Raw genomic sequence first — 27,286 nt, 5'->3', positions numbered from 1 at the left:
GTAACACTGCGTGGGAGGGTTTTGGTTCAAAGGAAAGTGTTGGAAGTCTCTGCCTGTCAGCCCTCGCGTTTTTTGAAAGCTCTAATGGTTATACTGTATGTAAATGATATTGTACTGTACTGATGTAAGAGATCCTTAAAAAAAGAATACTGACAAAACTGAAGAACTTCCCAAAGTCTTTTACACACCAAAAGAGATATATACTGTATGCCTATGCCCTCAACACACACACACACACACACACACACACACACACACAAATACACATACTCTAAAGCTAGATTAGAGGGCAAATGGTATCAGCAGTTGATTCATACAGATCCAGAAAGCACTTTTAGTTTTACTTTAAAATATTCCTTAGTGTTCATTTTCAGAGGCATCGAAGGCTGGAAAGCGAGTCCCTGCAGACAGAGTTTATCAAAGCCCCCCATATATCAAAGGGGCCATGCGCCAAAATGCTCCAACTTGCCACATGATGAATCATTAACCAGTTAGAGGGTGGGAGAGTCCTGGCCAAAAGCAATCTACTAAGCTGGGTAGAGATAGTGGAGAGGAGGAGAGAGAGAGAGAGAGAGGGGGGAGAGGGGAGAGAGAGAGAGATAGAGAGAGAGAGGGGAGAGAGGAGATTTTGAGGACTGTTGTGCTCTGTGCGGAAGATGAACTCATCAAAGGGAGCCATGAAGACTTAAACAACTTCCTGCGTTAAAACTCCTCAAAGTAAAAAATAATTACTGCTGGATTGTGATCGGCCCGTGGTAGAGGTGTACAGCTACCACCTATCTGCATGGGAATGGAGTGATCTGTGTGTGTATGTGTGTGTGTGTGTGTGTGTGTGTGTGTGTGTGTGTGTGTGTGTGTGGGTATGTGCGCATGTCTGTGTGTGTGCTTGCTCAAACATGAGGGCATATGGTCCTCTCTGTGTGTGCGCGTCGTTTTTGAGCCTGCGCCACAGCTCCCCCTGGGGGCTGGGTGGACCTGGCGGTTCTGATCCGTGTTTAGAAAGGCAGGGCTGGCCCAGATAAGTGCGGCGCGATCTGGCAGAGCCAAAGATATGAAACGATTCCCCCCCTTGTCTGCCCCACATTCTGCAGTGTGAGAGGGGCTCGGCCGGCCCACTCCGACTCCAAACAGGGGTGAGGGGGGGGGATCAGACGTAGGGAGCCAGGGAGGGGAAGGGAGGGAGGGAGAGACTGGAAACGATCATAGCCAGAGCAATTTCACACCAACTTACTCAGTATGCCATGCCTCAAAGACAGCTAGAGTGGCACAAACTGGAAAAGGTGACAAAATGCTGTGGCTCTAAGTGTGTGTGTGTGTGTGTGTTTTCATGTGTGTGTCTATATGTTAGAGGTTGTGGACTTTTCCCCCCAGCCAAACGCATAGTCAGGCTGATGGTGTGTGTGTGTGTGTGTGTGTGTGTGTGTGTGTGTGTGTGTGTGTGTGTGTGTGTCTATATGTTGCTGTGTGTGTGTGTGTGTGTCTATATGTTGCTGTGTGTGTGTGTGTGTGTGTGTCTATATGTTGCGTGTGTGTGTGTGTGTGTGTGTGTGTGCGTTGTGTGAGTGTGTGTGTGTGTGTGTGTGTGTGCATGTCCAAGCACACAAGTGTGCATGGGCATTCTGCACGTGTCTGACTGTCAGAGTGTTTCACTGATGTACATACTTGCCACCAAGAGGATATAAGAACCTGATCAACAGCATTAAAGTCAAACAACACTGAACTGAAAGAGAGAGACACATAGAACAAGAGAGAAGGAAAGGTTTTCAGAAAGACCTTTAGAAAAAGTTCCGGGGGGGGGGGGGGGGCACAAGCTGTAGGTAAATCTTAAATGCACCCACCAATATCCTGTCTTCTGATTTGCCATTTTTTGTATCAAGCTTGATGCCACGAATGAACTTGATTGAGGATTTGTCGATGAGCTTCCTGAGGCTTTCTGAAAGGGAAGAAGAACAGGGAAAAATATTAACCAAAATATGCACGAGGTGAACATCCACTCATGAGAGAGTTCCTAAATTGTCAAATTAACCTGATGTCCACCGTCAACATAACCTTGACACTTATGGATCTGGCCAAGTGTTAAACATTCACTCAATAGCTCAAGTCAGCAGCCTGTCGTTTCAAAGATTGGCACAATGACATTTACATAAACAGTTAGCGAAAACACACACATACACACCCGCACAACACACCCACAGCCACACACACAAACACACACACACACACACATACATACACACACACACACACACACAAACACATCCAAACTCATACACACACACTCACATCATCATCATCATATTCAATTCCAAGTCGTTTGATTTTTGCCAAATCATCTAAATCTCAAAGCACCTCTGACACCTAGACATATGCTGATCTTTGAAATGTGAGCACCTGACACCTACTGTACAAACAGGGAGCAAAAGAAAGAAAGAGAAAGAAAAAGAAAGAAAGAGAAAGAAAGGGAGACACTAATATGTCATGAAAGTGTTGGCTGAATGGACGAGTAGGAAGCAAACCAACTGTACTGTCAGCATACTGCAAAGAGACATGTACTTGCTGCTTGTAAAGTAGGCACTCTTAAATATAACAACATGAGGTAGCATGCATTATTTACCACGACAAGAACTGGCATGCAAGCCGCAGCACATAAGAGCTATGAGGATTGCCATTATGTGCTTTTTTTTGTAGAGTATAGGAACGAAGTTGACAGATGCGTGAAAAGAAAATCTGGGATTCCCTACACTAATTATGGTATAGTGGTTAATAGATCCATCAGGAGTAATTAAAAGACTCGGTCTTAGTGAGTGTGTGTGTGTGTGTGGGTGATCTTTGAGAGTGTGTGGATTTTAACGCGTAGTGATCTAATGTGTTCCCCGCGGCTGCCTCAGCATGGCATTGCCCGTCTGCCCAAAGCGTGGGGCGGGTGAGTGAAGGGGGCTGGGACCCCGCGTAAGCATTTAACAAAACCAGCAGGCTGCGAGCATTCCTGACACAAAAATGATGGCATACTGAGTACTTACACATACACACAGACAGAAATTCGAAGGCTATATAGCCTACTCTAAACGCCCGTGCAGACATAGCACTTTCTGCATGCGCATTTATAAAATGACAAATGAGAGACTTGTGGGGTAGGCTACGGGATTATTATTATTACAATAATGCAAAGAATATGGCCTTGGGCTCGGGTTTAATATGAGCCAACCCGCGGGGCAGCATCACCTAGAGAACAGTAACGTTGCTCATTATGACATGCAGTTCCATGTGCATAGAAAACCTACACCGTCAATATGAATTAATAATTTAGCATGAAGCTAAGGTTGCAACATAAGCATGTTAAATAACATTAAAAGCGTGCGTTGCGTCAGGTAGGTCGCAGCTAGACACACAAACCGCATCGTTAGCCCATCGGTCCGTGGTGGTGCCCAAACGGGGATGATGCGAGTGCCGTGGCTGGTGTCCTGTCTCTTACCTGTGAGGTCCCTGGAAACGCTGACAAAACAGGAGGATGTGGTCTCTTTGGAAGCCATGTCTCTTCCTCTCTCTCGGGCACCACCCCTGTGTCCCTGTCTCCCTCTCTCAGTGATGAACCGCACGGTTTTCTCCTCTCCCATGCATTCCACCAGTACGTCTGACTGCACTATCACTCCCTGAGAGAGAGAGAGAGAGGGGGGGGGGGGGGGGGGGTGGGGGGTCGAAGGGGGTGGGACGAGAGATGGAGATAATCCTATGAAAACGATAAAAGGCAAACTGATGTATTTGTGACACGAAGTTTAAAAATAGGCAGTTGTTAATTTAATCCAATCTACTGGGGTGTTCACACGCACCCAGTTGACCGCACTACCGAATCATAAACTCCAGCTAAAGCACAAAACGCTAACAAACCCTCCATGAATTCTAAGTAAATTATTGTTAAATCAGTATCATAATTTGAAAGACAAGCGCTCTACAGTATAAGAGCAAAATATTAGTTTAAGTAATCTATAGCTAATAAGGACACATCAGACCAATGAGACAGTCAGACACTGCAGCAATTATCCTTGATGGTTTTAGGATAAAAGGTCACGCTGCCTCTTTTGGTAAAAGCCAATGTCATTCAGGATGTCCAGGTAAACGAGAACAAGGCATTTCCTATCCCATGATGAAACATGATTGATGGTGAGTCTTGTATATACATTCATTTTCCCCACAGGCGAATGAAATGACATTCTTCACATCCAGACATCAGACCACTCACAACTGATTAATTTTGTCCTCTTTTTCCATTAGTTTGAATCAAGATGGAAAACAGTACACCTCCCTCTAACACATACCCATTGAAGGCGGTTTCAAACTACCCAAGTGAAATTTGGTATTTTTAAATAAACCAAATTCTCACATAAGCTGAGAAAGGAGCTGATGTGTTCACATAAGTCAGAACCATGGAAAAAGACACAGGGAACAAAAGCTAATAACATACGTTAATGAAAGCCATATAACACATATATTGTGTTCTCCTGGGCAGAGTTAAGTGAGTCCAGCACTGCCGGTAGGAGATCTGGCATAGTCATCCAAAATGTGCGATCTTGTGAAGTGATCAGTGTAATTTCACATACTTACCACGTGAGAGCAGTAGTAATATTCACATCTAAAGGCTCAACGGGATTTCAATTTGTCTGTAGAGCGTTTTTTTTTTCTCGTTAAATGTTCCATGTCCCCTGACAATGTGTGAAAGATATGAAATGTCTTTTTAATGAGAAGAGCCGAGATATAAAACTCTGAGGACTGAGGTGGAACCCCCCCCCCCCAAAAAAAAATCTAAATGTGGCCTTTGGGGCTTGTGTTACCTACCGTCTACCAGCCCATCTCCGATGCTTCAAGGCTCAGGATGGTTGGCTCCACCATCTTGATTAAAACACCCACACTTGTTGAACCCATCTGTTACAGTTGGTTGAAGTATAGTACAAGATAATGCGGCGGTAATATTGCCTCAGGGAGCTTATTTTCCCTTTTTTTTATACCTTGGTGTGACCCTTAAAGGGTTAATGCTGGGATGTGTTTTGTCTCTGAAACATTTAACGGAGATGTGTTATGGCACATAGTGTATACTTTGCTCATCAAAGCCATAATCGTGTTTTACTAAATGGTCAGAGGATGGTAAAGTCCCAGAAGAAATCTCCCACATATCGATTGTCGATATCAACACTCAGACATAAACACCTGCAGGCCATGGGGAGCTGATTATCATACAACCGTTTGATAAACTGATTATTTATAGCTAATTACAAAGCGAGGGCTTCCTTTGCTCATTCCAATTCCATGTTCTCTTTATCGACCTCAGAAATAACAGGGGAAGTGTTGAAATCTCCAGACATATACTTAACTCCAAGCATAAAACAAACACTGTTGTACGGAGACACTGTGGGTACATCGTGGCAGCTGCCCAGAGACAAAACACGTGAGTACACAGCAGTGTTTTCTTAGTGTTACGACTTTGATTTAGCTACTAAAACCTGAGGTCAAATCACTTCCTCTGTAACGAAGACTTGAAGAATGAAACGGGGTGGCAACACTGAACATAGTAACGGTAGTTAACATAGCACCTGTTATTTTAGGCATTTGTCACGCTTGAAAACCCATCTCCACATCAGTGTACCACCGTGCAGTGCATCACTGATCTGCAGGGACGTGCGGTCATTGGAGGCAGGGGAGGCAGAGCCTCACCTGTCATCTTGGTATAGGTGTAATTTCTGCATTATTCCAATCATTTCGAGCATTTTTATAATCAAAATCGCTGAATTCGCTGAATTTGCGCATGTCCTATTCAAATAGACGGGAGAAAACAAGGGACGTGCGGTCAGGTGAGGCACCATGTATTGTCTATGGGAGACAGGGGAGGCAGCATAGACATATATATATATGTCTATGGGAGGCAGTGCCTCACCTAGGATTGCGCAATCGCTCCAAACTGGGTTTTGCGCATGCGTGCGCATGCGTAGAACCTTTGAGCTGAGCTCAAAACGCATTGAAAAATCATGTAGGTGAGGCACACAGTACCTCGGCCTCAATGAAGGCGGCGTGCGAGAGTGCACCTGTCGGGTTTATGCTGGGGAACGTTGCTCTTCTTCTACACTTCTACTTGACCTTGACGGCGAAAATGGAAGATTTTATTGCTAAGCTGAAGCAGTTCTCAAAACTGGACTTTCAGTCCAAACGTGAAATGATTAATAATGGGAGACCAATGCCGGAGCTAAAAGGTATGCTTCAAGAGACGGGACAGAAGATAACTCGATCGACTTCTCACATTCAAAGACAAATTGCTTTGAACATGTTTGGAACCTCAAGAATAAATTTGGTTTTGAACTTACAGCGGCAGCTCCGTTGATTTCCCATTATTTCTCTTGGGATTGTTTTATGTCTATGTGAAGCCATTTAACATCACACAAGTGGTTGTGATCACTTTGAACCCAAGACTGCTTTTTATTGGTGAGCTGATTTTGAGAAATTTAATTTAATTGTAGGTAAGCTGTGTTTCCTGGTTGCAATGGTTATCCAGTTGCTACGTTAGCTAATTATCGATAGCTAGCTAAGGACACTTAATAACCTTACGAGTTAATTGGAAGAGTTCAATTTGCATGAAATGATAGCTGGTTATCTAGCTGATGTTATAGTCTCCTCGATTTAACTCTTATCATTATAATGGGAAAAGGTAGAAACCCTCAGGTGCTTGTGCAACTTCGTAAGAAAGAGTTCATATTCACGAGTTCATATTCATGAGTGCATAATATTTACACATGAGTTCATCACAAGCTAGCAGCTGCCTACTGTATGTACCTTACCTATGTGTGTGTAAAGAATGCTGATATGAAAAACAACCAGTAGTCAATGTGAAAGCTGCCAATTGAATGGTGATCTTAGATTGGGTTTATGTATTTGTAAATTTGACTCTGAACGTCAGTGCCTCCCCAGCCACGAACCTCACCGCACGTCGCTGCTGATCTGAATGTATTGTTTTTAGATACCTTGTTCATCTCTCCATTAGTTTACCTGATCATACATATCGAGTCAGGAGGTATATTTGATGATTCCAGATCGATGACACCTCTTTGGAAGGCTGGGACCTTTTCTTTGACTTCATGGCACCAAATGGGCATCTTCTTAATTCTACAATGAAATTAAGCTTTCGCCAAAATGTGTGGTGTTCCCCATTTCCCACCAACTTTGAGCTTCCATTTGAAATGAAGACCCTAACTGCTTAATTCCAAACGTGTCTTGTATTTCTGCCAATGATGTAGGTACTATGGCCCAGTATGACTTGGTTTAATCTTAAAAAAACGTTTCTGTCCTAAATTGTTGCTGTTTTGAAGCCCATCATTATTTTGGACTTCAGTAAATGCTAGCTGGATTTAAAAAAAAAACCTACTACTAGCAGCAACAGAGATAATAAGTCAGCCTCTAGATATATACTTGGGGTGGGGTGGGGTGGGGGGTGAGAAGTCCTTTAGACACAGACCATGTTCATCATTGTGATTAAAATCCATTAACAGTGCGGGTGTTTCATAAAGGCACATGCTGCTCTGATGAGTTAGTGGTGCTGCATAGAATAAGGGCAGCTCGGCCTGTCAACTGTTCTCGAGATAAGCTCTTTCTTTCTCTTCCTCAGATGAGCAAGAATCCTAAATCTCAATTCAGATGTGGAATCTCTCGAGCTTTGATCAGACCCCATTCTTTCATCTCGCTGTACCTTCCCTGAATGAGGGAGATAGACTGGATACAAAAAAAAATTCTGTGCCGGGTGTGGATGTTTGTACGAGACGCAGTGAGGGGTACACGTGAAGCTGCCTGCCCCCCGCTTTGATCAGCCGGAGATAGCTCACTGATGTCAGATGCGAATGGGATTTCTATCGCTGCCTTCCTGTTTAAATAGTGTTTAAAAGATCTAGCATGTGCTGTACAGAGGACAAACACGGCTTCATTTCACATCAGACAATGTTTTGAAAGGCTTGAATGGTAGGCAAGCTGGACAGAACGTAAAAATCTACTGTGCCTGCTACATTTAAAGCTTCAAACTAAATTGGATTTACACTTGACTAGCTCATTTCTCTTAACTGAAAAAGTAGCCATCATAAAATACATGACTAGTCGTGTCTCATCTCCAACGTTGATGGGTGATTATGGTAAGCCATAAACCAGGGCCCTTAATGCTAAAGTAAAGGCAAACATACACACACACACACAAAATGGTATATTTTAGTGTTTTACTCAAATGAATGTGTTGTGTTAGCAATGCTACAGCTTAGAACAGCTTAACTAGGAAGAGTTATCGATGGTTCAAGGCAAGTAAGGATCATGGGGACTGGAATGGCAATAGAAACGTACAAAACCAAAACCAATGACTGAATGTTTAAAGGCTGCAGGCCTGGAGCTTCTTGTCTGCCTGTTTCAGAGCAGTCCAGGTGTTGAGCATGGAAGCACGCAGCTTGCTCCACACCAGGTGGTTGGTCAGGCCGAAGATCTGAGCGGCGAACTGGGCCGCGGCATCTGGGGAGAGGATCGTGGAGCAACCCAGTCCTACAGGAAGAACAGAGAGACTAGTAAATATGTAGACAAACAAAACCTCCCACCTACCAACCAGATCCATACACACCGCAAAGTCTCATCTCCTTGTTTGTGGAATAATGACCACCCACACTACCAGACATCATCCAGTTAGATGCGCCTTTTCCCCCAATCAAACACCACCAGACCCACAAATATATACCCCCCCCCCTTAACACTCCGCTGAGCCTTACCGCTGGGCATGCGGAGGGAGGACCACACATCCTGGGCCCCCCAGTCTGGGGTGATGGGTGGGCAGTTGATGACTGGGTAGGCTGTGTTGCCGGACATCACGGGGCCCAGGCCGTTGCTCCTGCCTGCCACCGCCACAAACACAGTTGGCACGCCGTCCCCTGGGAGAAGAGAAGCCTTAAATCAGATGCTTTAGTCACTTGGGCAGTTTCCCGGACAAGGATTACCACGGGTGCTGGTTCCCCCACATTCGAGTGCCACTGTTTGGAGCGCTAGATTTAATCCACGTCTGGGAAATTATCCATGTCGTTTAAATGACCAACTCTTTGTGGTGGCCAAACTAATGGCACCTAGAGTCGTTTCTAGCAGGCTATAGACCGGCTTAAAAGCAGCTGCTGAATGCCAAGCAGAGGGGAAAAGGCAAAGAGAATGTTCAATCCCATATGATTTAGTCACTGATCAATTTGAATATTTTGCTTTGTGTAAAGCCACTGGGACCCTGAAAGTTATTTGCCTGTATATTTAAAAGCTCTTGAGATACTGGCACCTGGTATTTTTTTTAAAAGCAAACAGATGCAACCTTAAAAAGAAATACATCAGTCATCTAAAGTAGGTCAGCACGCTCAAACAGCAAAGTCTATTGAAGGTAGTTTGCAAATAATACCAGATAAGTAATGGTAACATGCATAGACAAAAAGGGTGGGAACTGCCACAAAGCAGACATGATAAATCACAATATTTGGACCATGATATGATATTATTGCAATTCTTAACATTTTATGATACAGTGAATACTGTGATTTGAATCTGCGATACATTGCAATCTATTTCTCACATGTATTACATTTCGTATGCTGGGAGTCTCGGCAGCCATCTTGGTGCAGTACATTTGTTCTGGAACTCTGACTTCCTGTTTAGTTTCCACTATGATGCAAGAGGACATGAGGTCTTGTGCCACCTTATGGGCTTCAGAAAAGGGGGCTGCACGTGACTTTACAAGCCTGCTCTCGCAAGATCTTGCCCTGCTCCTGCAAAACTTTATATTTTGTCCCACTCTTGCCCGCATCCTTCACTCTTTGTCCCGCTCCCGCCCGCAAAACATCCCGCAGGTGAACATTTACACGGGATGGATGTTTCAGTCTCACTCGTGCCTGCTCCCATGAAAGTGTGCTGTACGCCAAAACCACCAGTCTTGCACATGTTTATATAAAACCTCTCTTGCTGCTTTCTTTAAAACACAAATAACATTCTGTAGTTTAAGAACATGAAATCTACTCATCCCATTTTATACACATATTTATATTTCGCAGGAGTCATGTCTTTCTCCCACACATGCATCAGTTTCTTCCTGCCCACCCCTGCATCTAATGGACTACTCCTACTAAACACATGAAGCCTGGGAACTACAAATACTCAGCTTCAGAAGGGGAATGTTTCTTCACTTGTTGGGCTGTTTTGGGCATTTCATCAAGGTCCACATACTAGATATTATGAAATATTTTCCAATAAAAATGGGCTAAATTCATCTCTAATCTAAACCCAGCGATGTGAAGCAATATAGTGTGCAATCTAATCTGGGGAAAGGTCTTTTAGGAGCCCTAAAATATCCTTCAAAGCATCCTCATTTCAAGCATGGCCTACAGTCCTAAATAGCATTCTGAAGGAATCCCTCTTCAGACATTATAAGCAGGTTAATGGTCCAATAAGCCCATAACTAACCCTTAATATGCATGAATGCATTTGTGCTGGCAGGCTGGCGTAGCGTACCTTCATACTCAGCCTTGATGCGGAGAGTCTCATCCGGGCCTTTGTGTGCCGATGTGACCCTGAGGATGCAGGGGATCCCGTAGGACCCGCAGGCCTTGCGGATCTTCTCACAGTGAGCTATGTCTGAGGTCGAGCCCATCAGGACCACCACCCGTCCAGAAGCCTCAGGCTCCAGAAGAAGCTACACACACACACACACACACACACACACACACACACACACAATGCCTCATGAAGTAAGGGATATAATATCTTGTGCATAGGATAGGATTTAGAGAGATGGAGATAAGTAAGATAGCAAAGTAAATGTCTTAACTGGGCAAAACAGATCACCACAGTAGCCCTAGTAATAGTCCAGGACAAATAAGGCTAAATATACATTGTGTTAAAGGCAGGTGTATTAGGTAGCTTTACAGTGGTAACATCTTTGAAGGGGAAATCGGATGTTATAAATGACTACTTAAATGTTATATACAGCTACAGGCATCTTTTGCCAATACCATCAAACCACCAGCAGATGGTGCCAAACCCAAACTTACAAAGATAAATTAACTTAATGGATATTGTGACGCCATCAAAAGCTCACCACATTTTCAAACAGACATGATGCAATCACAAGTTGTGGAGTTCACCTATGGTATTTATGGACCTCGCATTTCACAAGGTCTTGTCTTGTTATGGCTGGCCAGTTGTGAAATGCCAGTTCAGGGTTTTCTCGGGCTGGTCGATGAAATACTAAGGCAGGGTCAGACTACGGTAGATAACCTTTGTACTGATTAGTGCCGCAAATGATAAACTCTGAGGTCTAGTCCAAACTCAAGATAGCAGAGAGACACAGGTTCAATACCTGCACTCGCTCAGCGACCCACTCAAAGTTCCTCTTGACCATCTGCATGGCCTCGGGAGTCACCTCCTTCAGGTCACGGTACACCTGTCACACAGACAGACGACACACGTTTAGCTTCCAGGTGAGTGAAGCAGAACACGAGGAAGACTACATAACAAAACAAGAATCTGAGGCTGGGTTGCCATAACCAGTTTAAACTTAATTAAAAAAAATGTAAATTGATATATATTCAAAATTTGCATTATACTGATAAATAGGGGTGGGGGGAAAAATCGATTTTTCGATTTCTCTCGATTCTCTTTAGAACGATTCTGTCTCGATTCAGAAAAGTTCATAATCGATTTTTTAATAAAAAAACAAAATTAATATATTTTTTTTTTTTTTTTTACATATTCATTTTGTGTTGAAATGCAAGCTGCATCGATTATTGCATTGTTCATAGAAAGTCATAATTGTGACAAGGAAGAACTTTTTCTCTAATAAAAAAATAGATCTGTTGATTTATCAAACACAAAGTAGGAAGTGATTTGAGACTAAGTAGCAAACTCAAATGTTTTAAAAATTGAGATGCATCGATAACCGTTTTATCGGTTTAGAATTGATAATCGATTATCGGTTTAGAATCGAGAATCGGTTTAGAATCGAATCGTTGACCTCTGAATCGGAATCGAATCGAATCGTGAGGTGCCAAGAGATTCCCACCCCTACTGATAAACATTGAAAGTTGGTTGCTAACTGGTTGGTCACCAGCTTGTACATGCGAGCTTTGATTACAACTAAAAACGGCTCGTATCCAAAATCCTTTCAAGGACAAAACATGCACAAATCAACATTCCTATCGCATCCAAGCACATGCCTGCTTGTCCTTCTGCTGGCTCCTGTCCCCAGCCGGCCACAGCCTCCAGGAGTCGTTGTCGATCACATCAGCCAGCACAATCTCCTTGGTGGTCACATTCACGCCAAACTCGATCTGAAGCCGTAAGTGTTAAAAACTAAAATCAGCCTCAGTGTCATCAGTGTAGACAGGACATCAAAATGTTTAGATCAAGAACAGTCTTCTGCATCGCCTTAAAAACAGTACATTAATGTGAAAACATCTTAAACCCTCCTCCAGCCACTGAACATTTGCACCAGAATGTCTTTTTTTCACTACTTTATATCCCACTTATTACTGTATTAATCGTACTTACACCATACAATACTCTTAAACATTATATTACTACTACCTCATTCACTTCATTTCATTTATTACCACCACTAATACTTACACCTGCACTTTTTATATACTTATATCTACACTTCTTACCTCAATTGCTGCTAGTCCCAATTGTGTTCATACTCCATATCTATTTCTTACTGTACATATCTATTTATTTATTCACTTATTCCACTTTACATATGCACATACTCTGCACTTTTATTGCTATTTTGCACTTCTGGTTGGATGCTAAACTGCATTTAGTTGTCTCTGCTGTGCAATGACAATAAAGTTGAATCTAATCTAATCTAAACATCAAAAGACAAAACTAAAATAGCCCATGTTAAACAAAACAAAACAAAAAAACTACAATTCCCCATCAAAAACCCTACACGCTGCAAACTGTTAAATGACTGAGGGGTTAAGGCAAAGAATGTCACCTTTTCATAAATACTCAGCAAACGATCAACAAGTAACGACAGTCAGGACAGGACGAGCTTCAGACCAGGCTGGTGCCCTTTACCTTCATGTCCACCAGGGTGCAGTTCTGAGTGGCCCAGGCCTTCTCCAAGATCTCAAAGATGGCCACCGTGCTGCGGTTCATGATGTCCACCTCACAGCGGCCGATGGCCAGGCCGGCCAGTTTGAAGTCAGCCGTCAGCAGTTGCTCCTCTGACCACTGGGGGTCGTTGTTGGCATCGTCCTACGGGACAGAAACACAGCAGGGTTGTGGGTAGATTGCTGAGTTTTTAATAACCGAGTCGAAGATTTTGAAGTACTTTAATGTCTTCTATATGTACCGTATTAGCTGTATCTTAAAACTAATGACCATTTAAAATATAATGTCCACTTAAGTTGAACATGTTTCCTAAAACATGGAGCACAGTAGATTTAAAGCTCCAATAATGATCTACATAATAATTATATAATCATCTACATGGTGATTTCTGCATACTAAAATGGACCAATTCATGATATAATCTTCAACATCAATAATATGCAGACTAACAGTTAAAGAGGGAACAGACTTTAACACACCTTAAAGAACATCTCCATCTTGAGAGGGGAGAACCGGTAGCCCTCCTTCACCCCTGGGTTCCTCTTGAGGAAGGAGCCGGTGGCGACCCTTCGGCACACCCACTCTATGGGGATCATCTCACAGTGGGTGGCCACAAACGCCGTTTCTGAGTGCTGCCGCAGAAAGGCCGTCTTGATGCCTGTGTTAGGCGAAGGACAAAAGGCAAGGCTGATTATACATGACAGAACAAACTTTTAACTAGTTTGCGTTCAAGCCCTGCCTGCTTTAAGATCCGTTATCTATGGACAGAAATCAGTGTCATGAGTTAACAGTCAAAACTAGCACAATTCATGATTTATTACATTAGATATGCACACAGGCACGCACACACACCAGATTGCCCCCTCAACTGCTGATCTAGTACAGTCAGCGACCATGAATATAGCTATGTGGTGGAATGTTGTGGCATAACCCTTTTATTTCAAAGGTTTCACACACAGTGAAAGTACCGACTTGAGCGCAAACGAAAATCAGGGAGAACCATTACTGATGACACAGACACAACCCTGAAGGTCAAGCCTGCCCCAGTTACGGATTAGTTAATGATGTGTGAGTGTGTGTGTGTGTGTGTGTGTGTGTGTAAAAGTGTAGATAAAAGTCTCATAGCATGTGAGTGTCTGTGTGTAATTAAAAGAGGGATGGCTGTGTCACATGGCAGTCATTTCCAGAGTTCAGTCTCATGAGATGCACATTGGTCACACTTAGTTATCAGTTCACAAAAAGTGGGAGCCATCTTCAAATTAGCAACACTGTTGGCTTGCAAATCAAGGGTCAAACAATACAGGTTTGCTACTATGTTTAGGCCGGAGCATGTGCTCGTGACAGAACTGCTTACTCGTCTGATCAAAAGCAAACTGTGTGTGTGATAGGGGTTGGAGTTTGCAAATATGAGACAGACTCAAGGACTTCGATTCAAATGGTCCAGTCTCATCACCATCTCACCTGCCCCATGCAGCAGTTTGAACACGCAGCTGGTCGTCCTGTTGGCTATGGCAGCCTTCCCCTCCATCTGATCCTTTCTAACCGCGTTCCCCGCCGTGATCTGGTCCATCGACTGCACCAAAACATGACCAGGCTCGTCCGAGAGCTCAAAGATCTGCTTGGTCTTACCCTCGTTCAGTTTCTTGCCGAGTTTCAACTCTGTTTGAACATAAGTTAAAATAGACTAAAAACACGAATAGACCGAAGCTTCGCAACCGAAAAGTATTTTCATTGTAGTCACATGAACTTGGCATCCATAACCACCGTTTTCAATGAATGTAAAGCAAAGACCCATTGTGGAATACCCAGAGGAATTGCACACCACCCAGAACTGACTAAAAAGCTAGCAAACTTCTTTATAACAAACAAACTGGGGGCGGATAGTTTCATTCCGCTGGAAAATAAAATCTCATCCAAATAGAAAAGTTCCTACCTGAGGTGGAGGACGCCATATCTGATGTGTATCTGTGTTCCTGCAAAATAATGATAGTTTTTACTTTGCGCTTGTATTTCTATTCTCGATCATATTCACAAACTATCTAGCTCAATTGACAAGCTTACCTGCAGACTTGGTGGGGAACGCAAGCAACCAAAAACAAGCTATAGAAGTCGAAACCGATATTCATATATGTGTGTCGTTAATTACGACACACTGTAGGCTGATTCATTCAAAACCAATGGGAATCATGCTGTCCCGACCACGTGGAGATACCTCCCTTCCAGAAGAAAAAAATGACTCTGCTCTATCAGCATCAGAATAAGTTTGTTTTACCCTTCTATACACAGTAAACCTGCAACCTTACATTATCGCTATCCAATTCACCCGTGATTGATTTACTGCCAAAGAAGTTAGCCCTGTAGCCTACATACATATAGGGTAAGTCGGTGCTCTCGCATCAACAATCGATAGCTCGACTTTGCTCCTCCAACTTTAAATCCAAGTGAAATGCCAAAATATAGTTTAGCAATTGGGCTTTGACCAACTGAAAGCAGCATCCATATGGTTCTTTCGTCTGTAAGTATTAGTGCCTCTTTAATTGAAACCGATAAAGCTTACACTTTGTTACATTTCAGGAGGAAGCACGTGCTGAAAGGCTCGTGGATATACCACGCAGTTACCTTAAAGGACCTTCGCAGGAACTATCGGCATGGAATTTGAGGAGAATGGCATCGGAGAAGAATGTGGGGTGTTTGGATGTGTTGCAGCCGGAGAGTGGCCCACACAACTGGATGTCGCTCAGATCTTAACGCTGGGACTGGTTGCATTGCAACACAGGTGTGATCAACTTTACTTTAACTTCTTTGTCATTTGTGCAAAAGTTGGTTAACCACTTTCTGAGACACTAGAGCAATAAATAACTTGATTTACTTATCGATAACCCTAACTGTAGCAGAAACTAATCAGTTGATTAGTTAGATTGTTATCACTGATATGCATTTTGCCCTCCGCGAGTCAGCATGTTCAGATATAGGGTACATTTGAAAGCTATCCGAGATGCAAATTGTGGGAAGACTTTTAAGGTTGCAACGATATCACTTTGCCAGGGAAGAAAACATTCTTTCATTTCACAGAATGGCCTTTCTGAAGTGTCCTTCAGCTTGTCTTCTCTATTGGCAGAAATACTGATTCCTCCTATATATGGCAACATTGTACCTAAACTTCCCGATACATTTCACACAAACATTTTTAACCAACAGTGGGCTGTGTGATTTGTCTGAAAGTTAGACATTTCACGATCTTGTCGCGCCCTCTTTATAAAGATATCAGCGCTGCGGTATTTTATAGAACATCTACATAAAGACTTGTTGTACATCTAACCCTCGCAATGGTCCTCCTTTCGAGCCCCCAACAGCTTTACACTTGAACTGGAAGGGCGTCAGTTTAGCTTCAACGCACCTGAGCTGGGGATGGTGTGGCCATGGAACAAACAGAGCTGATTTCAATGATTGGAATGTATTGATCCTGTTCCTCTTTGCATTGAAAGTCTACATTCCCAGACCATTCGGTGCTGCCATTCCCGTCGTCCAAGTCTCGCTGGAGACGTTTGAGAGTCACATAGTCTAAGAAATCAAATAAAGGTGAACAAGAAAATTACTCTCTGATTAGATTAAGCGGAGAATGCCTTTGTCAAACTGTTGATGTTGTCTGTTTTGACAGAGTGAGCTACAAGGTAAGCTATACCGTGACCCTATAAACAGCATAATTCATTGATCTTGTCATTAATATCCACGTTAAGTATTAGCATATTAAAGCAAAATTATCTGGCCCACTACATTGCTATTTTGTCTTTGCCAGGTGTTCAAATTGTAGTAGCCTACTTAATGGATGAGTCAATATTTCGTGACAAGCACAGATTGGATGTTGCGCAGCTCACAAGACGACATTCATTTTGGCCCAGGTTCTTTTAACTTGGTAATTCTCTTATGTATTTTGCAAAGCAAGTTCAACTGGAAATGTGCACACATACAAGTAACAGTGTATTCAAGGGCAAATTGGAGAGCTTGCGCAAGTGTGCTGTATCTTAAAAGGTCTTATGGATCACTGAAAATTGTGCAGGTTTATTGAAACCTTTTGTCAGGTTACGAGCACTTCTGAACTCTGTTGAACTCTCTCTTTACCTCATCACTCTTTTCTCATCTGGAGATTGAATTAGGATCGTTTTTCTCTCCACAGGTCACAAGACTCAATCACAATGTGGGTAGTTGGCCTACATGTTAAGCCATTCATGACTGTTAAATGAGGGACACCATCCCAGCGGTGTGGAGGTCATTATGACTAACCTTCATCAGTAGCCTTCCTCTTCCTTGTCCGGCTCGGAGGCACGTGGTCTGTCCGTGTAGACGTAGACTCGGTGACATCTGCAGAGATACATGAATACAGAAGCAAATATTATGGTTTTAGACATGGATGCGTACATCCGTGGACAGACAGATGATGTTAGACAACCTGTGTTGATCTAGCTGACCCAGTTAGTTGCTTGTGATTTTTATGAAAACATATCATGAAAAGAATCAGAGTAAGTTAAATATGGGCATTTCAAGGAAAAATACTATTCGATGTTCACTGGGAACGATAAGATCATCTTTTGAAGACCCACAGCTCCCTCCCTTGCACACACACACACACACACACACACACACACACACACACACACACACAGACAGAACCATTCAACCTTCGAAAACCCTCGCCTTCGCAAAGCTGATGGGAAGCATGTCTTTAGCTATTATTTGAGATGAGGGCCGTTGTGTGCTCTGCACGCTTCCCATCAAACTTACTTCGCCTGGTGACAAAGCTAGCCACTAATTGTTGATCTGTGGTTGGACTCTCAAATGAGTGTGCATACTTGTGGTAGAATTATGATATGATATTTTTACCTGGCAGAGTTTGCACTGCACCTAATTTTCTACACAAAGTTCCACACAAAGCTTTTTGAAACATGCAAAGTAGTCTTTGCATGTTTCTCTTGTTTGTACAGTAGCATCTAATCTTACAGCGCCAGAAGTTTTACTGGCCAAAATCTTAACTTAAAGTGTTTTGTGCAACCGGCCCATTGTACTTGGGTTGCAGACTGTTCATAGTAACAGCAAAGTCTTGTATAACATCTCAGGGTATCAGGGACTATCACATTGTTCTTCAGCTAAAAACAGCTTTTTGGTGTCTTCCCACACCTTCTGGCGGTAGTAACCTGGCTCTTACGTTTAGGCGACAGCAAAAAAAAGGGAAAATATTTTTTTGAACCAAGGCGATATACGAATAAACTGTTGACTATGCGAAAAATTCACAAATCATGACCCGTCCCTGTTAAATACTAGAGACCTACAACAACAATGATTTCACTGCTTGCATTATTTTGCAGCAGTTCTAGCTCAGCTAGCTCAGCGGCCGAAGCAAAATGCCACCAAAGCCAAGGTCTTGGATTTGATTTCCATAATGATACAGTGTATACTTTCTCTATGCTGTGAGTTGCTTTGGATGAAAGTGTCTAGAAAATGAATACATTTCAAACAATAGTATGCAGCAATTTGCCACTATTGAGGTAGGTTTTTATAAGCAACTCATTTTTGAGAAAGCTGTCAATCATATTGATGCTATATGGGCATGTGAAGGACCGATAGACATACCTGTCACTAGCTTGCTATTTTTACGTAACTGCTGCTACTAACTACTAATACTAGTGCTATTATGGAATAATATAAAATACAATGAAATTCTCCTAAATTAATTTAAAACGAATGTAAAATGTGTGAACCCTTCACCTCTCATGGACTTGTAGGTTGGGTGTTCATTATGCAAGGCTAGTCTGTCCTCTGTGAGGGGAGTGTCCAGGTAGGCTTTGGGAAGCATCCTGATGATGGCGTCCGCTTCCTCCCGCTGCTCCAACCCCACTGCACTGATGCTCTCAGAGCCTCTCAGGATATTCTCCACCATCATATGCGGTTCGAATCCAACTACAGCAAAGTCCCTCGAGCTATTTGGATCCGGACTAGCTGGGTCCTGCTCATCAAAACCGGCCGCCGGGTAGAGTCTGGAACTCCTGAGCGCTGCGCCAGACTCAAACGGCTCCATGTAGCCCATGTCCGAGCTGTTGGCAGATCTGCTCAAAATGGTGTCCAGCTGGTCGTAATACTTCATGATGCGCCGCGGGTCCCCTATGTCCGCCTTTCCCCTCTGCAGGGACCGGTAGAGGTACTTGAGGTTCTTGTACTTGGTGCGGCACTGCTTCCAGTCCCTCTCCACGCCCTGCTGTAACAGGCGGCGGGAGATCTGCACGAAGATGTTCTTGTTGCGGGTGGAGTTCTCCAGCTGGCGACGGATGCCATCCTCGGACCAGATGCCGATCAGCTTGTCCACCTCCTCCTCGCTCCAGTTGCGGCCCGAGTCGTGCACCGTGATCACGTTGAACTGGTCGGAACCGGCCATGCTCAGCGGCGACGTGAGGATCCCTGAGGGAGAGGGGCATATGAGTGAGTGCTGAGGTGACCTGAGTGAACTCTGACCTCTCCCTACAACACACAAACAGACACACACATTAACTGACATGAATCAATTGAAAAATTTATAGTATATAGCAATATGCACGGAAGGTCCAACAAATGGAGGGAAATTAGATCAAACAGAAGGAATATTCAGTCATACCAGAGACTTTTGAAGGTGTTGAAGGACTGGAGTTCATTGAGACTTGACCCATCTCTTCTGGAATTTCATCTACAAAGGAAGTTTTTTCCCTCTGTAAATGTCATAACACAACCCACACCAAACGCACGCACACAACAAAGGTTCCCTTTAAGGTGAATCGGCAGATTTCTCTTACCATCATCGATCTTGATGACCTGATCTCCATCGGGTGCTCTGATTTGCGAGGTCATATTCCTCTCTGCGACCCCACCGAGCCTCTCCTCCTCGTCTTCCTCCTCGTCTCGGTCCTCCTCTTCCGCCGCGTCCAGCTCTCTGCCCTGCAGAATGGCCTCCACTTCGCCGAAGAACCTCATGGCCCTGGCCTGGCTGGCGGTCGCCACCCCGGCGGCCTGCGCGCTCTTGGTGATTTTGTACTCGTACTTGAGGTTCTTGTATTTGGTGCGGCACTGCTTCCAGTCGCGCACCACGCCGTACTGCCGCTGCAGCCGGCGCGCCATCTCCTGGAAGATGGCCTTGTTGCGCAGGGTCCGCTGGAGCTGCTGCTGCACGTGGCGGTCGGCCCAGATGAAGAGCAGGGCTCGCACCTCGTCGTCGGACCAGTGGCGCCCGCCCTCGGAGCCCGTGTACGTCACATAGGGAGCGCTCACTTGCACTAAGCCCTTACCGTCTGTAAAAGACAGGAAAAGATCATCACTCAGTCTCAGGCCATGGATGTGTGTGGCAGCTGAGGTTGGTGTGAAGAGACGGCATAGGCAGCTGAAATTTGATATATCAATTTCCTGTGAATGGCATTAGTCACATTAGAAACAAGATTTGTTTTGAAAAACAGCTTATTTAATCTATTACAGTTAAGGTATAATTTATTAATTTAAGAATGCATTTATTCCCCATTATTAATAACTCATGTTAGTCACAAGAGCTATAATTATTATAAAAAAATATGTTTATATTGGTAATTGATAATGTCATAATGAAATGAATGAATATTTGTCAGAATTTAGCATCTGTAAATAATCTCAAATCAAATTAGTTTTAATTAGGTCATAGCCTATATGCCTGTTTTTGCCCAATTTATTTAAACAAGAGTGATGTTACACTGTGTAAGTAGTATTATTACTGTAGTAAGTAATATTACTCAGTAAGTAGTATTACTCAGTGTAATCACTGTTGTTGCCACCATTGTCTGTTACCTTCCTGTAGAGTGACCACAGTGGAAGGGCCTCTCTGATTGGCCAAGCCGTTTTCCTCCCCCATGTGGTATGGGCCTCTGGCCAGGCGCTGGTCACCCATGGTGGCTGAGCTGAAGGCGGCTGCTGCTGGCGCTGGTGCTGCTGCTGGTGCTGTGTGTTGGGCCCGGCGGGTTTGAACGCCCAGGCTTCTGCACTGGGCCTGACACTCGACCCAGCTCCGTTGCACGCCCAGCTCACGCAGCCGGCTTGACATCCTCTCCCAGTCTGCCCTGCTGTTGCTGTGGCTGTGGCCTTCTGCCTCGGCCCCGGCCCGTGCTCCCCTATCAGGCCACACCGAGAGCAGAGCCTTCACCTCCTCTTCCCTCCAGGGCCCAGTTCCTCCTCCTCTCCTTTTCTCCTTCTCCATGTCCTCTGCTCCAGCTCTCTTTTGTTCCTCTGCTTCTGCCTCCATGTTTGTTTTTGAGCTGCCCTAGAAAGCGGCTCTCTCGTTTCGTTTTTTTTTCCTCCTCCCCCCTTCTCAGTCTCTCTCTCTCTCTGTCTCTCTCTTCTCACTTCCCCCTTCCACCCCTCCCCTGCCAGCTCGGTTCCCAGGGCAACCAGGCAGTTTAGCCAGTCAGGAAGAGCGACGTGCGTGGAGCAAGCCTGATTACTGGCTTAAGCTGAGTGGTGCGGGGGAGGTGCTGGCACTAATGTGAGAAGCAGCTTGGCCAATGAGCCGCGAGCACTGCACAGGATTTCTCCAAATAAGGAGAACGAAAGAGGCTCAGAGGATCCAGGCTGGGAGCCGAGTGCCGATGAGCACACTCAGCCTGCTCTGTGTGTGTGTGTGTGTGTGTGTGTGTGTGTGTGTGTGTGTGTCTGTCTCTCTCTCTTTCTCTCCTCCTTCTCTCCCCCTCCCCCTCTCTCTCGCTCCCTTAACCTCCTGCTTCCCAGTATTCTCTTCTCTGCAACCATATTCCCCTCACAAACCGGTTTCATCTGCCTAAAGGCATATATGCCTTTAGTCTGAGTCATTGGCACTTAGTGTTGTTAGCATGTTTGCTCATTAACTGACTTTGCATGTGTGAGCATGTGAAGGAAATGGACTGTTAAACATGTTAAATTGTCTGCTTAATAGTGTGATGCTCTCTGAGGTGTTATCTCATTACTATATAGCAGGCATGGACTTCAAGCTGTTGAAAATACATCTAAAGTCTTAATAGTTTCAGAATGACTTATTCCTGGTTTTCTTTTGTTATTTTAAAGGGGACAAGAAAGCGCTGGGATTGTCACAAGCAATGGAGCCTGTCCACCCACATACACTTCCTCCAAGGTACTGATGTTGGTGGTAACATTATCGATAAAAGTGTATTAATGCAAAGTGAAATGTTCAGAGAACACCAGACATTATATTCATTTTTCATTCTTTATGCCCTCACCCCTACACACATACACACACACACCCGCCTAAATTCCTATAATCCTCGTCTGATCTCTGGTTTTGTAGGACAAACAGAACGTTTCTGTCCTGAAAAATCTGTTGTCTTCTGTGAAAATTCTCAGTTTAAAATCCCAGTGCTTAGTGTTTAAACATTGTTCATACAGAGATATTTGACATTCCTACACTGCAGTATCTCCAGTCTCATTTGTATTACTAAATCTATTTTCCCGTTGTCCTTTAATACATGTGTTTGTGTGCTAGATTTGTTTGGCTGGATCCACAGCTCAGGTATAGAATATATATATATCAATGGAGATGTGAACAAATATGTGTAGACTTCACACTCTTTTGTGTAATGCTTAAAGTAGTTTGTGTTTTTTTTTATTTTTTATTTTTTTTTATTTTAAGTTTTCTTTAGCTGGCTCGTACTATATCAATATGAAACTTTTCATATGACCTCTAACTGTGAAAATATGCCTTTTAACCATGTAAGGGAAGGCAAAGGTTTAGAGATAGATATTTTTGGAACTATATGAACTGATTCAGGAACTACATTGTTTTATTTTCAGAATCTAGAGAGTTGTCCTTAGCATTTACAATTTGTGTACAATCTTTTGTGGGTGAAAGAAGATAAAGTGCTGTCCGTCACATGCCCAAATCCAGTGCTGGATTAAATGCCACTTCATTTCTAACGTCTTTAATGTTTTTGACATGTTTGTTCATCTGACTCCTCTCTCTGTCTTATATCTCTATAGGGCATGGGGTTAGTAAGCAGTGCCTTCAAGGCTGAGGATCTCATGAAGCACCGCTATGCCAACCTGGGCATTGGGCACACGCGCTACTCCACCACGGGCAACTCCGAGCTGCAGAACTGCCAACCCTTCGTGGTGGACACCCTGCATGGCAAGATAGCTGTGGCACACAACGGAGAGCTGGTCAACGCCGCTGCCCTGCGCAAGAAGGTGAGAGGGATGTGTTTGTGCCACACGCTGTATGCTTCGATGTGTTATTTTTATGTTTTTTAATGTCACTTTTATTACTGTGTGTGTGTGTGTGTGCGTGCGCGCACTTGTATGTAGGTATCAGTTTATTAAATCAATCTCTGGATATGGATACCAATTCCTGTGTGCGTGTGTGCGCGTGCGTGCGTGCGTGCGTGCGTGCGTGCGTGCGTGCGTGCGTGCGTGTGTGTGTGTGTGTGTCTGTGTCTGTGTCTCTCTCTCAGGTAATGCGGCATGGTGTCGGCCTATCCACCAGTTCAGACAGTGAGCTCATCACTCAGCTACTGGCGCTGACTCCGCCCATGGAAGAGGTTGACGTCGCTGATTGGGTGGCTCGGTCAGTTCCATGTCTATGTCACTGGTGTTTTTGTTTAAAAACATGTTTGCATGATAATGTGTATAACTTATGTACTTGTGTTTGTTTTTAAGTATAAAGAACCTGATGAGTGAGACGCCCACCGCTTATTCACTACTGGTGATGTACAAAGACGTCGTCTACGCAGTTAGGGACCCTTATGGAAACAGACCTCTCAGCCTGGGACGCCTTGTTCCCGTGTCTAAATTCCACAGCTCAGGTACTCAATCACAAATATCAATGGAGAACAAATATGTGTAGACTTCATACTCTTTGTGTAATGCTTAAAGTAGTTTGTGTGTGTTTTTTATTTTAGTTGTTTTGCTATAGGAAATATATTGGTCATGAGTACTTTAGCAGCGACTAGTACCGATGTAAACATCCCTGTGCTTTGCTCTGCGACCAGGTGGAGGAGAAGGTGACACTGAGGGGTGGGTGGTTTCCTCCGAGTCCTGCAGCTTCCAGTCCATCGGTGCCAAGTGAGAGCCTATAGCCACAGCAAACATCTTCCATAGCAACCCCTTTCAGCTGATCCAACATCTTCACTTCCATAGCAACCCCTTTCAGCTGATCCAACATCTTCACTTCCATAGCAACCCCTTTCAGCTGATCAAACATCTTCACTTCCATAGTAACCCCTTTCAGCTGATCAAATACAGGGCTACATTTCTCTGACTGATTTCTCTAATTTTCTCAGGTATTATCGTGAAGTCCAGCCAGGAGAGATCGTGCAGATCAACAAACACGGCGTCAAGACTCTGAGTGTGGTCCCTCGGCCTGAAGGAGACCCACCTGCCTTCTGCATCTTTGAATATGTGTACTTTGCCAGGCCAGACTCCATATTCGAAGGTAAATCCCACACCGCATACCCTTGTGCATGGGAACTATGCCACTCACAACTAGGCTGATTTTAATTTCAATTCAGTGTTAATTAACAATAGTAAGAAGAATACAGTTTGTCCCTTCTGCAGATCTTAAGAGTAGAGTATAAATATAACTAAATGATCAAATATCTCATCAAAGATTAGAGAAAAAAGTCCAAAAACTGGAAACATAACCCATCAGATTAATCTGGTGTCCCTGTATATAAAAATGTATAGAAAACAGTTGAAACCAGCTCCACCTCCAGCATCTACAACAGTGACGGGCTACTTACACACTAATGCTTCAATATTAATAATCTAATGATGTATCTAATGATACAAGTCATATGTAATAATAATGTATCAGTCAGAGGAACTAAACCAGTATTCTTACTTTAATACTTAAACTACATTTTGCTGCTAATACTTGCGTACTTTTACTTAAGTAGGATTTTGCATGCAGGACTTTTACTTGTAATGGAGTATTTTTACATTGCTGTATTGTAACTTAATTGGTAGAGGATCTGAATACTGCTTGCACCACTGGTTGCAGGTCAGATGGTGTACACAGTCAGACAACGCTGTGGAAGGCAGCTGGCCATCGAGGCACCCACTGACTGTGATGTAGTCAGCACAGTGCCCGAGTCCGCTACACCTGCTGCACTAGGGTACGCCCAACAGGTGAGTCACTGACGTTCGGGAACGCTCCTTGATGTTTTATCATCCTATTTTTTTTTATTAGTGTTAGCACTAGCATTAGCATTGTGGTGGTGACCAATGTGTGGCACCTGCCTCATCTGTGCTGCAGTCTGGCCTGCCGTATGTGGAAGTCCTGTGCAAGAACCGCTACGTGGGGCGGACGTTCATCCAGCCAAACACACACCTGCGTCAGTTGGGCGTGGCCAAGAAGTTCGGAGTGCTGAGTGACAACTTCGCAGGCAAACGGGTGGTGCTGATTGATGACTCCATCGTCAGGGGCAACACCATCTCCCCCATCATTAAGCTGTTGAAGGAGGCGGGGGCCACGGAGGTGAACGCACATCCTGTCTTTTTTTAGTTAGTTAGAACGATAAATATTCAATCTTAAATAATCAAATGCCTAGTTTCAGAGGCAAAAATGGCAGGTGAAAACAGGCCACATGTAATTAAATTAAATTGTATTTATATAGCGCCATAACAATACAATTGTCTCAAGGCGCTTTACAGAGCCCAGAGCCTGAACCCCCTTAGTGCAAGCTCCCTGTTAGACAGGAAGGAATCTTAAGCAGGACCGTATGGGCTGTAATGTATGGGCTAAGCCAGAGGGAGGTTTGAGCGATCTGGTTGGTTAAATCTGATCCAATCCAAAGCATGGCTGAATAATGCCTCTAAATTGAATGCATCAAATGAGATTAACACATTGCATTTTGCGGTCACAGTTACGATTTGATCGTTTAATTTTATCTCCATATAAATGATGTCATGACTTACCAGTTTTGCTATGCCCCAGGTCCACATCCGTGTGGCATCCCCACCTATCAGATTCCCGTGCTACATGGGCATCAATATTCCTACCAAAGAAGAGCTCATTGCAAACAAGCCAGAGTTTGAGGACATTGCCGGGTACATTGGTGGGTATTAAGTCCATCACTGTGTTGACAATTACAGACTGATGTTGTACAAGTGTTGAGCTTGATGTTAATTCTACCCTTAACCTTCCAAGAGACAGAAGTTGGCTGAATCTGCCAAGTTTACATTGAATTCATGTGTGTTGCTCTCTCCATATTAAATATATATATATATAATAAGAAACACACAAGACCATGCTGATTGTGCTGGTTGTAATGGGTGATGCACGAGTTCTCACTTTGTTTCCCTTTGGTTCAGGTGCCACCAGCGTGCGCTACCTGTCCGTGGAGGGCCTGGTGTCAGCGGTCCAGGCTGGCATCTCATCGCACCAGGACAAGGAGGAGAGAATCACTAACGCCAACACTACCTCCAGCAGGAAGGTGGGCCACTGCACCGCCTGCCTCACTGGGAAGTACCCAGTGGAGCTGGAATGGTGATCTGAGATCAGACCACTACAGGACGCCCCCCACCATCAACGCACCAAGTGTTACAGCCTTACTCTAGCCACTCCATCAACCACTAAGGCGATCTCCTGGACTCTGAATTGTTTTCATCAGGGTAGTAAATGTATGGCTCAAGCTTGATCATTATAGCCCTGCTAAGATTGTGCCACAACACCATTTCTAGATTTAGAGTCTCAACGGTGGACTGCCACCTAAACCATCATTATGGACATTAATGGTCAGTTAGCTTATTACAAACCAATAAAAGGTCAGCAATGATTATGGCACAAAGTTTGGCAATAATGTTACTGCATGTGGACAGGGTCGTTTTTTCTTCTTCTTTTCGTTCAAACACACTACAGACACTAAACAACGCACACTGGATTTTGTACTTTTTGTATGTTTTATTTTCCTTTGTTCCCCCCCTTATTTTCCTTCAGAAACATTCCCTGTTTAGTCAGAGATTCAATGACTAAAGCAATTTACAACATGAAATTTCAACAATTCCAGATGTCATTCTTAAAATGTATGTCAAATGAAATAAAGGTCCATTTTGAACACCAGATATTTACATGGATTATCATTATTTAAAGGGTTAAGATAGACATTTAGCATTTTATGTCACC

At 43.8% G+C, this 27,286-nt stretch overlaps 3 protein-coding genes across 4 annotated transcripts in view; 1 reads left to right on the top strand and 2 right to left on the bottom strand.

Annotated features, from left to right (window-relative positions):
• LOC105895055 (capping protein, Arp2/3 and myosin-I linker protein 3-like) overlaps positions 1-3,650 on the bottom strand; it is a 33,691-nt gene extending 30,041 nt beyond the window's left edge. Inside the window, exons 1-2 of the mRNA XM_042708920.1 lie at positions 3,473-3,650; positions 1,839-1,933 (exon numbers count right to left, since the gene is read on the bottom strand). Of these exons, the coding sequence (XP_042564854.1) occupies positions 1,839-1,933; positions 3,473-3,614 (237 nt within the window). The 5' untranslated portion in view covers positions 3,615-3,650. The remainder of the gene's footprint in view (positions 1-1,838; positions 1,934-3,472) is intronic.
• A 4,573-nt stretch (positions 3,651-8,223) lies between these two features.
• On the bottom strand, positions 8,224-21,436 carry paics (phosphoribosylaminoimidazole carboxylase, phosphoribosylaminoimidazole succinocarboxamide synthetase). 2 transcript variants are annotated; one of them, XM_031574397.2, is made up of 15 exons: positions 20,971-21,436; positions 19,956-20,447; positions 19,781-19,849; positions 18,901-19,647; positions 17,422-17,499; positions 16,538-16,701; positions 15,074-15,113; positions 14,602-14,799; positions 13,620-13,798; positions 13,105-13,284; positions 12,240-12,353; positions 11,384-11,467; positions 10,537-10,717; positions 8,772-8,930; positions 8,224-8,550 (listed from the first exon to the last, which is right to left on the bottom strand). In XM_031574397.2, the coding sequence occupies exons 1-15, from the start codon at positions 21,419-21,421 to the stop codon at positions 8,384-8,386; spliced, it is 3,303 nt and encodes a 1,100-aa protein (XP_031430257.1). In that variant the 5' UTR covers positions 21,422-21,436; the 3' UTR covers positions 8,224-8,383. The 2 variants fall into 2 exon arrangements, with proteins under 2 accessions (XP_031430257.1, XP_012677227.2); XM_012821773.3 differs by having other exon boundaries at positions 18,901-19,587.
• Positions 15,211-27,223, top strand: ppat (phosphoribosyl pyrophosphate amidotransferase). Its single transcript, XM_031574406.2, has 12 exons — positions 15,211-15,517; positions 15,715-15,916; positions 22,216-22,282; positions 23,146-23,352; positions 23,616-23,728; positions 23,821-23,966; positions 24,153-24,225; positions 24,444-24,595; positions 25,163-25,290; positions 25,418-25,639; positions 26,099-26,219; positions 26,476-27,223. The coding sequence occupies exons 2-12, from the start codon at positions 15,789-15,791 to the stop codon at positions 26,652-26,654; spliced, it is 1,536 nt and encodes a 511-aa protein (XP_031430266.1). The 5' UTR covers positions 15,211-15,517; positions 15,715-15,788; the 3' UTR covers positions 26,655-27,223.
• The last annotated feature ends 63 nt before the right edge of the window (positions 27,224-27,286 follow it).

This window comes from Clupea harengus, chromosome 10, assembly GCF_900700415.2.
Source record: "Clupea harengus chromosome 10, Ch_v2.0.2, whole genome shotgun sequence".
NCBI lineage: Eukaryota > Metazoa > Chordata > Actinopteri > Clupeiformes > Clupeidae > Clupea > Clupea harengus.
The sequence above is the reverse complement of the archived record's forward strand: the minus strand, read 5'-3'. Positions and strand labels throughout refer to the sequence as shown.

Bases quoted from the DNA above. Each gene is read 5' to 3' on its own strand.
- ppat (XM_031574406.2), top strand. From the start codon at position 15,789: ATGGAATTTGAGGAGAATGGCATCGGAGAAGAATGTGGGGTGTTTGGA. The intron at 24,226-24,443 runs GTGAGAGCCTAT...TAATTTTCTCAG, and splicing joins TTCCAGTCCATCGGTGCCAA to GTATTATCGTGAAGTCCAGC. The intron at 25,291-25,417 runs GTGAGTCACTGA...TCTGTGCTGCAG, and splicing joins CACTAGGGTACGCCCAACAG to TCTGGCCTGCCGTATGTGGA.
- paics (XM_031574397.2), bottom strand. From the start codon at position 21,421: ATGGAGGCAGAAGCAGAGGAACAAAAGAGAGCTGGAGCAGAGGACATG. The intron at 19,648-19,780 runs GTATGACTGAAT...TGTGTGTTGTAG, and splicing joins AACACCTTCAAAAGTCTCTG to GGAGAGGTCAGAGTTCACTC. The intron at 11,468-12,239 runs GCATGTGCTTGG...TCTGTGTGACAG, and splicing joins GCCAGCAGAAGGACAAGCAG to GTGTACCGTGACCTGAAGGA.